Here is a 14,184-nt window from a genome sequence, read left to right as displayed (position 1 = left end):
AATTTATTCAAGCTGGGTTTTTTTTGACTGAAAATGAGGTCAGCGGTGCTAAAAAAAAAAAAAAAAAAAGTTGCTTCCAGGCAGTAGATTTAGACAGAATCACATCTTCAACAGAGCTGCTAAATGTATTTGGTAAAACTCAATGTCAGTTAAAATATAGTGGAATAAAAAGTACATATACTGAATCGTAAATGTAGTAAAAGTTGCTTATATTTTTGCTACTTAGTAAAACTAGAAAGTAGCCGAAAAATTACTTAATTACAGTAACAATGTCCATTTGCTCAAATACTTTACACCACTGTTGATTGTGTTGTGCATGTGTGTATGAGGGGGTCTATTTTTATCTAATCTCTCTCTCTCTCTCTCTCTCTCTCTCTCTCTCTCTCTCTCTCTCTCTCTTTCTCTGTATTCCAGGACAAAGTAGACTCCAGCTCCCTCCAGCTGAACTCTGAGATCCAGGTGTGTGCACCTATAACTTATATATCATCATCAGCAAAATCAGTAATTGCAGAAACATATTAACTCCTAACTCATGTACAATGGAAACACAAGATATCTTGAATAAAGGAATATTGTACTGTACAATTATTAGATAACAAATATATTTATTCTAGACATTTTTTTCCAGTTGAAAATGTTTGTATACGCAGAAAATGTAGCATCTTTTTAAAACTAAATGCTGAATAAAATTCACACTTTTAGAGAAGCAGGAAAGTTGTTGCCAAATTGCAGGAAGTCATTAAGGCATTCAGGAGGGATTTGAAGATTCACCTAAGTATTGGACGATGGATTTGTTCTCTAATGGTGATGAACAAATGGGCAGCAGGTGGCATTTGCTGGTGTGGCCGATTCTGAAGCGAACTCCTGACCTGTGAATGTAATTGTACTGCACTTCTGACAGAATCATGGTCCAGACGCTAACTGGCAAAATTTGGGTCAATGTATAAGGTTGTTGTTAAGACACAACCTCACTTCCTGTTTGCCAGCTTTGCCAATAGATTCATTGACACATTGTGGAGCAGACAGTTTGGAACATCATGATTCTTTTAGTACATTTTGGCCTGAAGATGACCGAAGCCTAAAGAAATTTAGTATTCATTTGACATAATTTGTAGGAGGAAAAGTGAAAAACTGATTTTGGTGGTGGAAAAACTATTTAGGAATAGTTTGGTTCAAAAGGTAGGACTTTAAACATACTCCTAGATTAGACCCATATTTGACCCAATAGTGGTGCTATTTTGTTGGCAACACTTGGGTCAAATTTGGGCAGAATTCTCCAATTTTCTCTAATGTTCTCCAATTTGATCAGAACGTTCTCCTATATTCGCCAGTTTGCTCCGAATGTTCTCCAATGTCCTCCAATTGTTCAGAATGTTTTCCAGTTTGGTCAGAATATTCTTTAATGTTCTCCAGTTTGGTCAGAATGGTCTACAATGTTCTCTAGTTTGGTCAGAATGTTCTCCAATTTTCTCCAATTTGGTCAGAATGTTCCCCAATCAGCGTGCCTCCACAGTCATTGTCAGTGTACCAAATTTGATAACTTTTTACCAGACAGTTTTAGGTGCTGTCATTGAGTATTGTAGCCAAAATAAGCACCCGAATAGAAAAGGTAGAATAACAATAGGGTGACTGCACACTTTCAGCATGACTAAGTGCATTTCTATTTCTTTCCACAGGAGTCACTCAGTATCAGCAGTGAGGTGTCTACACCAGAAACGGAAAGAAAGTAAGTGCCATACTTTAATCACTTATGTAAGAATTATGAATTTGGCATAAATCATCCTCCCCCAGCAGCCATTTTAGCTTCTCCGCCCTCAACCAACACACAAACCCCACTATGTGTGTGTTGCACTAAAGTGCATGTTAAAGCGTCCACATCCAGCATTGTGTGTGCTTCCAGGCTTCCTTCCTTCCTCCTATTGTTTTGAGATGTTTGAGATTAAGGTGCTGATTTGAGTGTGAGAGCGGCGGGGAGACTTCTGCATGACTCAAATATGATGCAGAATGAGTACAGAACACAAGGAAATTAGTCAAACAGGCTAGTGAAAAGGTCACAATGACAAAATGATATATATAAAGTGCTTAATGCTGACCTCATTCATGCTTCCACATCTGCTGTGTATCAGTACTTCAGCTAGTTCCTTAACCCATTAACCATTTGTTCTACTTACATGTGAGGTGTTTCTGAACGGATTTTCTTGCATGACCATGTGCTGCATACCGAGATCATACCTACGAACGATCATACAGTCGCGCTGAAATTCTGAATCTGCACAGATTATAGCATGACATCAGGGATTTCACATCACAGACTCATGGCTTCTTCATACAGAAATATTCTTGTGAAAGTTTGTGTGCATATGAGTTGGGTTTGATATCTTTACATTTTTGGGGGAAAATGTCCCTCTGTATATCTTATCGAGCAGCTCGAAAATGCATTGAGGAGATTATTCAGAGTAGAAAATGCTAAAAAAAAGATTTTCAGCATCACAGCAACACAAACATCATCATTAAGTGGTAGAGTGAGCATCAGAGTGTACTCTCTCTTTCTCTCGACAAAACGGCTGGAGAACTTGCATTTTCTTTGTGCATGTGACACAGAGGAAGCGCATCATGCGGAATTAGTTCAGTCTTTATTGAGATTAGGCCTGATGCAATAAAGCGACATTTCATCGAAAGATGTTTTGGAACGTTCTGGTTCATGGTGTGTGCGAGATGTAGTCTCCTTTTCACAACTTTTACAACTCCTACATGCGATCAGTTCCTCAGTACTGCTCAGAAAACGGTCGTATTTTTCCTGTCGTATACGACAGCTCATTAAACATGTATGAAGAGTGTATGAAAGAAGTAAAGCTTGGAAAGAAGAAGCAGAGCTGCTTGGTTTCTCACCTATTGTTTGCAGATAGTACAGTTAGCTTCCCCTGCTAGTGTGCTAATAGCCGGTGTGTAATAAATAAATCGTATAATTTTCACACTAGTGAGTGTGTTGGATACATAAATGTTGTGTGAGTAGCTAAAAGGAGGTATGTAGGTATAGAGTGAACGTGAAAACACAAACCCTTTATCAAAATAATTCCTTTTTAATGCAGCAGGTTATCTGCATTTATAGGTTAGTAGTTAGCAGCATGCTAATGGGATATTAAAGTAAAACTCTAAAAGCCCCTCTCCTGCTACTCTTTTTTCCACAGTGGATTATTTCTAAATAATGAGATGAAATAATAATAATAATGATATGAAACGTTATTTATTTCATAATATCTTCCCATGTATTATGTGAAAAAATAATGCTTTGTATTTGGTCCGAGTCAGCTAATTATTGTGCTAATGCTATGTGTGTTTAAAAGCTCTCAGAGATTCCACAGACTTCCTGTCTGACGGACTGCGTTTTTTTTTCTTCAGTTAGCAGTAAAGATTTAATCCTCATACACACGTCAGTGCTGCAGTGCTGCTGATTGCAGTAAATGGACAAACTTTTACTTTGTCACCTGATTTTCAGAAATTCGTCCTTCTGCATTAACCCTGACCTCTACTGAATCCCATTCTCTCATCACTTCCCCTGGGCACTACTGCCTCTGCTGTGTGTGTGTGTGTGTGTGTGCGCACGTTCTGACCACTCATTTCGTCTCATGACGTGTAATGCTCTCTCATACCGGACACCAGGTGCGTTCTGGGATTTGACAAATCAACCAGGAAGTCAACCCACTTCCTGAAAATTTAGCCAGTTTTATAAATGAGCTTTTATATACTTTGCTTTATTAAGTGTGAGGGAAAAAAACATAATAATGCACTCATTGTCATGAGCTTTAATTAGAAGGCTGTGGGGTGAGAGAAAGCTCTGCCCCCCCTGCTGTAGTCTTCGCTATTCAAGGTACCAACAAACGACCTGTTGATCAAATAGTGGATTGTAATCGACCAAAACATTTGCTTGAGTACTAAAGTGCGAGACCATATATATATATATATCTAACAATGCAAAAACAAAGCAAAATCATTATTTGCTGCTTTTTAAAAATGCTTAAACTAATGCAACATAATTAAACATTATTGAATGTATTTTGTTTTTACTGAACACTGGAAGATATTCAGTGCTTATATATAACCACACTAGATAATGTTTGGAAAGACTGTTGTGTCTCAATACTGCAGTCTCTTCTGATTTGTCATCAGGTTGTAAATAAATGTATTGACATTAAACAAGCATTCGGAATAAATAATACTAATAAAATCCGAAGTGTGATTATTGAGCATTTTTCACTGGGCGACTTTTAAAACCAGTTATTACAGCTAAAATAAAGTTTTAAAAGACCTCAAATGATAAATCTGAAAGTAATTAACATTAAAGTAATTAATATTTTATTCACTAAGAAAAAAAGATAAATAATTGTTAAACAAACAGAAGAATCTTATGCACTTTACTCTGTTTTTTATTCTTAAAATAAGATCAATAAGATTTTAATGGCTGGAATTTAGATTGTAAATCCTGACTAGATGAGGAGTTTTTTGCAGTGCAGATTTAAATCTACACACTGACAGGAAGGCCACACTTTTACATAGCAGTGAAAATGGTCACGATCCAAACCAAAGATTTTGGGTTATGAAGGTTACTGCTGACGCTTAAGCTATTCAGGTCGTTGCTTGCTAGCGCTACAGAGTCTAGTAAAGTCATCAGTAAGCGTGAGTAGGTTATCAGGCATCACTTTCACTGTCAACTCCTAACACACACAGTGTTCTTGGCTGTGAATGAAAGCGTAAATTGGGGCTGTGGCTCTGTGGATGGCTCAGTAAATACTAAAGCTGGTGAAAAGACCTTAATTTATTAAGCTGCTATTCAGCAGAGGTCCTTTACATAGAAACAGCATGTCTACTGCCATGAGCTTGTTCTCTCTCTCTCTCTCTCTCTCTCTGTGTGTGTGTGTGTGTGTAAATGTGTGTGTGTTGGACGAATAGAGAGCAAAGAAAGCATGGTGATGAAGAGTGGGGCCTCATCAATTATCATATCATTATGTTGCCATGGCAACACTGCATTCATAAAAAGCATTCAACTTTTTAACCTCTAGTTCAACCCAACACACACTCAGACACACTAACACACATTTTCCCTCCCAGTAAAGAGGCACATTGATGTGTTAGACTAAAGTCTGCATGCACTGGTGTTTGTGAAATCCTTTTTTTTGGAACATAGTGAAGTTTATGACTCTGACAAGAACATCCTCAACGGCCATTACATTTCCCGGACAGCGCGACCAGTTCCGTCCGTTTGTTTACAGCTGTGTTTGTCTAAGTGATGTCTTTCTGCTTCTCATTAATACTCGGAGCATGTAAATATGCTCCCCAGCTTTGAGGAATTTATGAATCTCTGTCATCACTCAGAGTTTCACAGCTCAGCACGAGCCTTAAATGTTTACACAGGAACTCGCTAAGACACACACACACACACACACACACACACACACACACACACACACAATGGATGTAACAGCACATATGTAATAGGCTCCATTACTGCATAATTACTGCATTAATATAGAAGGTTTTAGCTGTAACAAGTTATTAAACCCTACTGCTGTGAATAGATTTTTATTTCTTAAACAACCCTATCAGAAAGCATGTCCTGAGGTGGAAAATATGTTACTTTGTTTTAGAAGGGTCAAATGACAGGCCTGCATCAAGCAAAGAAAATATATTTTGGAGAAACTCATAAAGAATTAAGAGTTGAAAGGCTGAACAAAAACAGCTATGGTTAATTTTAGAAAAAAAACCTCAAGGGATTGCCTTCAGCAAACCACTTTTCTGTGAGGTTTATCGGAAATTAAGGACTTTAATTTGCTAAGTTTGGACTCTTGCGCATTGGAAAAAGATTGTGTTCTGGATTTACACTGTTCACACACATCAGGGTAAAAAGAGAAGCAGATAGCATGCTTAGTGCCACCTGTACAAGCCTGTGGGGGCAGTGTTATGGTCTGGGGTTGCTTCAGTTGGTCAGGTCTACAGCTGCCTACCTGAATATAATGAATGAGCAGTTTTTTCATCAGTGGGTTTTTTGGACTGTGGTCCAAGAAATATTAGTGTGTGTGACTTTAATGTAGCACTTTTGTTTTACTGACAGTTCCTAAACACATTGATATTGTGTGAGCTTGTAGTGTATCGCGGAAATGCATTTGAGAATTTAGATATGATGTTTGTATATGACATTATTTATATGATAAAAAATCACCTGCTCCTAGTGACTGTAATTCTGGAACTTAACAGTAATTCCCTGCACGTTTTACACTCAGATGTTTCTTTTTCTTGGAAGTGAGAAAGTCGGTCCGCCCATAAGGGGAAACCGAAACTTCTCTTTTTTTTTTCGAATATTTGTACACCAATTAAAGAGAGTTGGTTTTGTAGCTGATCCTCAGCAGTTTAGCTACAGGGATTTTACCTGCACTTGCTTGCAACTCACTTGTTCTTCATCAAAGCCTGGTATATGTTTTTGTCTCTAACACTAGAAGATATGTACAATAGAGAGACAGACAGACAGACAGACAGACAGACAGACAGACAGACAGACAGACAGATAGATAGATAGATAGATAGATAGATAGATAGATTGATCGATCTAATAGCAGATTTGATGTTTATAAGTCGAAGAAGACAAGTGGGTCAGATGCCATTTCGTTCTGTATTCTAAGCTACGGTATTGTGTTTCTGCTTGTTTCCACAAGCCTGCGATTTGTTTCTTTGTTTTTTCCGAGATGCAAAGATCAGATGTACCGGGCATCGAGTGTCTGTCCTGCTGCAATAAACTCAGACACATCTGGTCTCTGCATAACATCCAAGTGCCTTCCGAACCTCAGGAGCCTGGGGCCTGGAGTCTGCGTAGGTCTGCACTGCCCTCTAATGGTGCATTGTGCAACTGAACCCACACAATTGGAGAATTGCATTTGGATTTGTGTTTCTCTTTATTTTGATTAAATAATGAAGTTATGATATTAAGAATGGTGGCCAGCACACACGAGTTAGTTTCGCTCCTGATGTTCATCATGGGATTCTAAAAGTCACTTTTTCCTGTGTTCTCTTTTTTCAGGCTCCCTTTGCACAAGTCCAACTCTGAAGATGGCTCAGGTGAGTTTCCTCAAACCCAAATATACACCAAATTACACAATGCCTGGATTTGCTTTATTTACAATTGTTTAAACCGCTGAAGAAACTTTTCATTGGCTGATTGACTGAATTAGTCTCGGTCAATTCCCACTTTACAGTCATTTTCCCTTGAGGCATGTAATGCTGTCTGACTGCAGCTGTGGCTCATGCAGTGCCAGAGAGTCATGTAATACGCTCTGTCAAAATCCCTATCCACATACTTCTGTATGTTTAAAGCTCACACATGTCCATGATTAACTAGTGCTGCTGAGACTGGAGAGAGCGTTGGTCCTGGTTGTCCACAACCTCCTGCCAGAGGAAAGTGATTAAGAAAGTCTGTGTCCAGAGTGAGAGGGGTCAGGCACAATCATTTTTTCCCACTTCAGGGTTTTGGAGGTCCACAGGTCCTGTAGAGGTGGAAGATTGCAGCCATGTATATTAGCAGTGAGGATTCATTTGTTGAAACCGTATGGATACATTAATGTGAACAAGATGTCTGTCAGAAGCACATTCATTCTTTGTCTTATTACAAATTGCTTACTGCATTAAAAATAAATCTCTGTAATGATTCAGACACAGGAGCAGCTCTGTTCGGTTGGTATAAACTGTGCAGCAGAATTCAACTCTCTGCCTCAGGGAAAATAAATAAATAAATATAAAGCCTCCACATCATTTATGTAAGCAGAGTTCAGTTTCGAGTCGCTGCACTGCTGACTTCTCGCTCTCTCCCTTCACAGGAAAATGGGATAGCAAGAAGAAGAACAAATCCTTCTGGCAAAACTTTCGCAAATCCCAGAAAGGGCTCACAAGGCAGAGCTCGAAAGGTATTTTTTTTTTTTTTTTTTTTTTTTTTTATATTCACTCCATCTCTGCCTTTGGCTGCTTTTCCTTTCTGGTCATCAGTGTAACAGCTCTGATTGACTTCTAGGAGAGGACATCGGCTACGTGGCCAGCGAGATCACCATGAGCGACGAAGAGCGCATCCAGCTGATGATGATGGTCAAAGAGAAGATGATCACGGTGGAGGAGGCGCTGGCTCGGGTAAAGCCCCACCCCGCTGGTGACATCATCACCAGCTGCATCATCAGCTTTGCAATTGTTCACTAACCCTACTCACCCAGACTAACCATTCTAACACTGAGAGCAGTGCGCATGCACACACACACACACACACACACACACACACAGACCCAGTGTAGGGAGGCTCCTGTAGGAATTATGCTTGTGGTTAGCTTTTTGCTCACAAAGGGAGTGATGTTTAATTCATCCTGTTAGCTGAATAAGCATTGTTTTCATACTGTATGTGTGGGAGTGGAGCATTCAAGCTAATGGTCACACACACATACACACTCTCTCACACACACACATTCTCTCTATCTCTTTCTTTTATTGATCGCTCCGAGAGCGTGTAACCACCACACATTGTGGAGCGTGTGTTTTCTCTCTCCACAAGGCCAGCATTGATTCTTCTCCCAAGGCAGATGCTGTTGCAGCAGGTTTTACCTCACAGTAGCTGAAGCAGATATCGCTAGCGAAGCCAAACACGTATGAAAGCACAAGAGTTCATATGAAAAACGAAAAAGCTGTTAAAAGAGCAAAAGCACCTCAACTACACATACGTGGTGGTATCAAAATTTTAGACTGGTTTTGGAACAGGCCAACAGATGGCAGCACAATGTTGCACGCACAGTCACAGGGAGCACCAAAAAAAAGTAAAAGACTCTCTTTATTCTTTATAGTTTAAACACTTGAGAATCCGGACTTCGTCACCTCGTACTCATATCACTTCTACCGTGCTTTTACTTCATCAGAGTTCAATTTGATCGATCGCAACACCATTTCTGAATCAATGCTATGCCTCAGTGGACAGTTGTCTTTTTATGAATGTCTAGAATGTGTGTGTGTGTGTGTGTGTGTGTGTGTGTGTGTGTGTGTGTGTAGGTGTGTGTAGGTGTTTGTGGAGAGGGTCATTGTTTTTGTTTAACGTGTACTACATTTTGAAGACACTCCTCAATTCCTTTCTCTTTTTACTGTTAAAATGTGTGTGTGGTCGGTTCATTTCAAAAGTGCCTTTAGTGCTCTTCTATTTGGATATTGTATTTATTCTATAAATTGGATTTTGGGATATATGTGTGTGTGTGTGTGTGTGTGTGTGTGTGTGCGGGCGGCTCTCTCTGACCTCTTGTTCTCCGTAGCTTAAGGAGTATGAGAGGAGCAGGCATTTGAGCACCAGTTCAGACACTGCAGAGTGTCCTGATGGATCCGGGCCCACTGTTAACCTGCCCTCCACCTGTAACGTAAGTACCCACACACACTCAAGGGCGTGTGTGTGTTTGTGTTTGTGAGACATTACATTGCGTGTGCATCTAACGCCAGTACACCGTGGTCACGTGTTAATCCATACTGAAAAAATTGTGTGTTAAGGGGTGTGACCCTGGTGCTGTTTATTAAACCCGTAATGTCACTGACGAACATCGTGTGTCTTGTCACTTTGGGAACCACTAGAAGAGCAGTCCTGTTCTGTCCTGTCCTGACCTGTCTTGTCTTGTCCTGTCCTGTCCTGTCCTGTCCTGTTCTGACCTGTCCTGTCTTGTCCTGACCTGTCTTGTCCTGTCCTGTCCTGTCCTGTCCTGTCTTGTCATATCCTGACCTGTCCCATCCCGTCCCATTTCATTTCTTAAATAAAAACATCAGATGAACGAATCAGCATGCGAATATCCAATGATTGACAGTTGCATAAGTGTTCTGAACACTTCATTGAGCTAATTCAGTGGAAATCCCGCCCCTTTCCTTTACCTCACATCGGTAATCTCTCTTGTCTTTAATCGCAAATTTCTCCTTACTCTACATTCAAACACCTTTCTTTATACCAAGGATCTGATTTGAAGTGGTAACAAATCAGCAAGTTCTAACACTAATCACTGCAGTCTACTCGCTGGTACACGTGCCTTGTATTTACCACATCACCATTGTCTTCAATTCAGCAAACATCTCAGCAAGTAGCTGTTGCTAATTTAGGCCATTTTCTTTTAGGATTTGTTTTTAGAAACACTTTTTTTGTTTAGTGTTTAGATAATTATGCTTTCAGCTATACAATAAATACATACATTTTATAGTGTTTTATTTAGTTAAAGATGTTTTTATCTTCAACCCTATACATCCAGCTCTAAAGATTTAATGGTGTAATGACTGTTAATATCCAGCAGAAGGCAGTATAGAGTTTAATGTCAAATTCTTCCATGTAGAAGTCTGGACAGGACGGATTTTACTGTCCCACCCATGCAAAAATATGTTATTTCCTCCCGCCTGTAATATTTAAAATGTATTAGTAGTTTTATTTGTAATGCACTGACTGTTTCTTCCTGCTATTTTGCTTGTTTTTTTCATTTGCTTCTTTTTTGAATATGAATGAAAGAGAAAATAAACAAACATTTCGGTGTATTTGGGTTTGACTTTTTGTGTAAATGATGGACATGGACATGAAAATTTTTTAGTTTAGAACTGAAATGATATGTTATAAAAACAGCCCAAGGTTTAGTTGTGTTTTGTTCCTTTCTTTAATAATGAAGTGAAATCTGTAGCACTCAGCGATTCACGTCTGACGTTGTGCCTCGGTGTGCTCCAGTAGTTCACGTCCGACCTTCTGCCTGTAAATCGTTTTGTTCTTTTTTAGTTGCCATTGTTGCTTTTCTTGCAGTAGATACATAACAGTTTATTTGTTTTTTTGTAATTTATTCTTTTATTTTTTCATATTTTAAAGACAATATTCCTACAGTCATGCAGTAAGTAAATCAATTTTAATCAATGATACTGAAAATAATATATTTACACTTCAGCTGATTGAAAACTGTGATTGCTGGGCCCTTGAGCGAGGCCCTTAACTGATCAGATGTACGAATGAGATATTTGTAAGTGTAAAAACTTTTTTTGGAAAGTTTTCCAAAAGATGTACAGTGCAGGTTCGATGTGTGCCAGTATTTTGGCCCATTTAGAACATTTTCGTATTCATTTGTCCTCTTCATGTATTCATATTTTGCTACATCCCCACTGCAGAAATCATCGTTTCTGTAGCTTTCTCCAGTCATGGAAGGAGGCAATTGCTTACATGTGTGCTGTACACGGGTTAGTATGACGCATTGTTTGGCCCCGTACACTGATCTCAGCTCTGTTATGGGAGTAACGTATAAAAAAAAACCCCTGCATTTGGACAAGGACTTTCATACATTACACTTTCCTTGGATTCAGTTCCTCTTGTCCTCGAGTCAGTTTGGCATGAATGAGCTGGTGTGTTGTGTTTGTGTTGGCTTGGAAAGTTGGTGTCTTTGGCGTGTAGTTGACAGTTACCGCCCCAGCAGATTTAATGTTCATGATAAAACCTGGAGTGAGATCCAGCAAGCCTGTTGATGATGTTCATTGTGTTTCTCACATTGATCACTGGTGTGTAGGTGGGTGTGTGGGTGGGTTTGTCTGCCATATGAAGAAATCAGCTTGGTATATTGTAGCCAATTAGCATGATAGAGAAATTAGCATGCAGTTTGCCTGAAATCTAAAATGCAACAGTAAATATGACGAGTGTCTTGCCTTTGGACAATTGGACAAGACCTTATAACATTATGAGCAGTGAAGTGAAGAACACTGATGATCTCTTCATCATGGCACCTGTTAGTTGGTGGATTTATTTATTAGGCAGCAAGTGAACATTTTGTCCTCAAAGTTGATGTTAGAAGCAGGAAAAATGGACGAGCGTAAGGATTTGGCGAGTTTGACAAATTGTGACGTCTAGACGTCTGGGTCACAGCATCTCAAAAACTGCAGCTCTTGTGGGATTTTCCTAGTCTGCAGTGGTCAGTATCTATTAAAAGTGCTCCAAGGAAGGAACAGTGGTGAACCAAGGAACCATGGTGTGGTACCATCCAACAGACAAGCTCCTGTAGCTTAAAATGCTGAAGAAGTTAATGCTTTTGATGCTCTTCCCATTGTACATTTTCCCCATTCACTGCTTTAATAACCTGCACTCTTCTGGGAAGATGTTCCACTAGATTTTGTGCAGATTTGTGCAAGCCACATTGCAATACGGTTGAGTTTAGAGCTCTATAGTAGGGGATCTTCCACATCTTCCAGACCATGTGGAGCTGGATTTTGTGCACAGGAGCGTTGTGATGCTCGAACAGATTTAAGTCTCCCATGCTACTGCATCCAAAAAGATATTATAAGGTATTAAAGTACAGAATCCTTTTGAATACTATAAGACAGATTTGGTGGTCCGACCCTGCAGTCTTATTTCTTCTGTAAGACACATTTATGTAAACAAACATGCATTCAGACTCACACGATGTTTACTTTCAAAAATCAGGCCATTTAAAAGCTGTGTGTATGCGGTAGCGGGTTGGACTACACATTCTAACGGATACAGCGAATGTAAAAGAGCTCTCTCAAGGGGAATCTCACTGACCCCAGATCAGCTCAGCTCGGTTCCCCATACAGAAGCTGCACTGTGGTTCAGACCGTTACAGCTGCTATTAGATCAGCTCTCAGCACAGATTAACAAAGCCTGTCTGCTTCACTGACACAGAGACAGGTACGTACACAGCTCCCACAGAGACTGCACTGTATGTGTCCAGCAGAGATCTGATCTCAGGACAGCCTTTCCTGTCCTCCTGACCCACATTCCCGTGCTGCTCACAAACGGCTTGAAGGATACGCAGGGATCGTCTGGGACTCCCCTTCAAACCCGCCTTTTTCACTCACATTCAGAAATGCTAGGAACTGGTGTGTTATTGCTCGTGTCGGTTCGAGGTAATCGCAGTGTGCGTACGCAGACAAGGACTTGGGATATGATGAAACTCCTGGTAAGATGAGTGAAATTAATAGAGCTTTCTCTTTCGGGATCTGGTCTGATCTGTACTTTCCCCTGGAAACTTTGTGCTGCCTGCTTGTTGTTTGCCCTCTGTAATTTCTCTCTGTGTGGCTGTGTGTCGCTGAAGCATGTCACTTAGTTGACTTGATATTTTTAGTAGCTTTCTGATATCACTTCGTAAAGTTAGTATCAGTTCTTCCACTATGCCGTGTGTGTGTGTGGGTAAGTGTGGAGAGTTTTCTGTTTCTTTCACTCCTTCTGTTTTTCTCTCCGCTCATGTTGCTCAACGCTTCAGTTACTCTGTAATGAATACACGCATTTTTTTCTATTCACCGCAGTATCAATTGTTCAGAGGAAATCTTCAGGCAGATTTCGATAGCACACTAGGACAGCTTTCAAATCATAAAAACTATACATATCCATCTTCAACAGTTTTCTCTCTTTGCCTTTCTTTTACCACGATGGTGTGTTTGTGTGCATGAGTATTCCATTTGGCTAGTTTTTGTTTTCCTGCTGTATTGAGTATGTGTTTGTGAGAGATGGAAAGATACTGTGGTCTGTGGTCCGTTTGGGTAGAGGGGAGTATTAAGATGTCATTGTGGTCAGTAGCTGAGAGTCTGCCATTAAATGAATAAGTGTTTGGTCGCTGGAAACTGTGTTGACAAAAACATCATGTTCAGAGAGTCGACTGAATTTTGTTCCCTTGTTTTTTTTTATCGAAAATTTCATGGTAAGTCTTTGATACATTTTGTCCTACCAACGTTCTAAGGTTCTAATGTTTTTTGTGAAACTTGCCTCTTTTACTCCTCTCTAACTGTACTCTACTGTAGGTGCCTCTGTAACACACATTTCACAACACCCAACCACTCCATGCGCTTCCGTAACTAACGGCAACCGTCCATCTTAAGCAAACCGTCCATCCCATAATGCCACTGTACCACCTTAACATTTTAGATGTTTCGGGTCTATTTCAACCATGTACATGAGGTTGTTATCTGCACATAGATTTTGTTGTTTTTAGAAACCTGGAGGAGAAATAAAGTGTCTTTCTCTCGCTGCAGTCTCGCGAACAGTCTGACGATGAGCAGGAGGATGCGGTGAAATTTAAGAGACTTCACAAACTGGTCAACTCCACTCGGCGCGTCCGCAAGAAACTCATCAAAGTGGATGACGGCAAAAGGCAGGGATCAGAAGGTACGGCTGAT

General features: G+C 40.0%; 1 protein-coding gene across 4 annotated transcripts in view; it reads left to right on the top strand.

Moving 5' to 3' along the window:
- sash1a (SAM and SH3 domain containing 1a) overlaps nucleotides 1-14,184 on the top strand; it is a 231,284-nt gene that overhangs the window by 198,139 nt on the left and 18,961 nt on the right. For 3 of the 4 annotated variants that reach the window (XM_046873877.1, XM_046873881.1, XM_046873880.1), the window contains exons 3-9: nucleotides 415-459; nucleotides 1,677-1,726; nucleotides 7,067-7,104; nucleotides 7,860-7,946; nucleotides 8,051-8,163; nucleotides 9,318-9,419; nucleotides 14,041-14,173. In XM_046873877.1, the coding sequence (XP_046729833.1) occupies nucleotides 415-459; nucleotides 1,677-1,726; nucleotides 7,067-7,104; nucleotides 7,860-7,946; nucleotides 8,051-8,163; nucleotides 9,318-9,419; nucleotides 14,041-14,173 (568 nt within the window). The remainder of the gene's footprint in view (nucleotides 1-414; nucleotides 460-1,676; nucleotides 1,727-7,066; nucleotides 7,105-7,859; nucleotides 7,947-8,050; nucleotides 8,164-9,317; nucleotides 9,420-14,040; nucleotides 14,174-14,184) is intronic. The other variant, XM_046873879.1, reaches the window with a different exon arrangement.

Source organism: Silurus meridionalis, chromosome 18 (assembly GCF_014805685.1).
Source record: "Silurus meridionalis isolate SWU-2019-XX chromosome 18, ASM1480568v1, whole genome shotgun sequence".
Lineage (NCBI taxonomy): Eukaryota > Metazoa > Chordata > Actinopteri > Siluriformes > Siluridae > Silurus > Silurus meridionalis.
The sequence above is the reverse complement of the archived record's forward strand: the minus strand, read 5'-3'. Positions and strand labels throughout refer to the sequence as shown.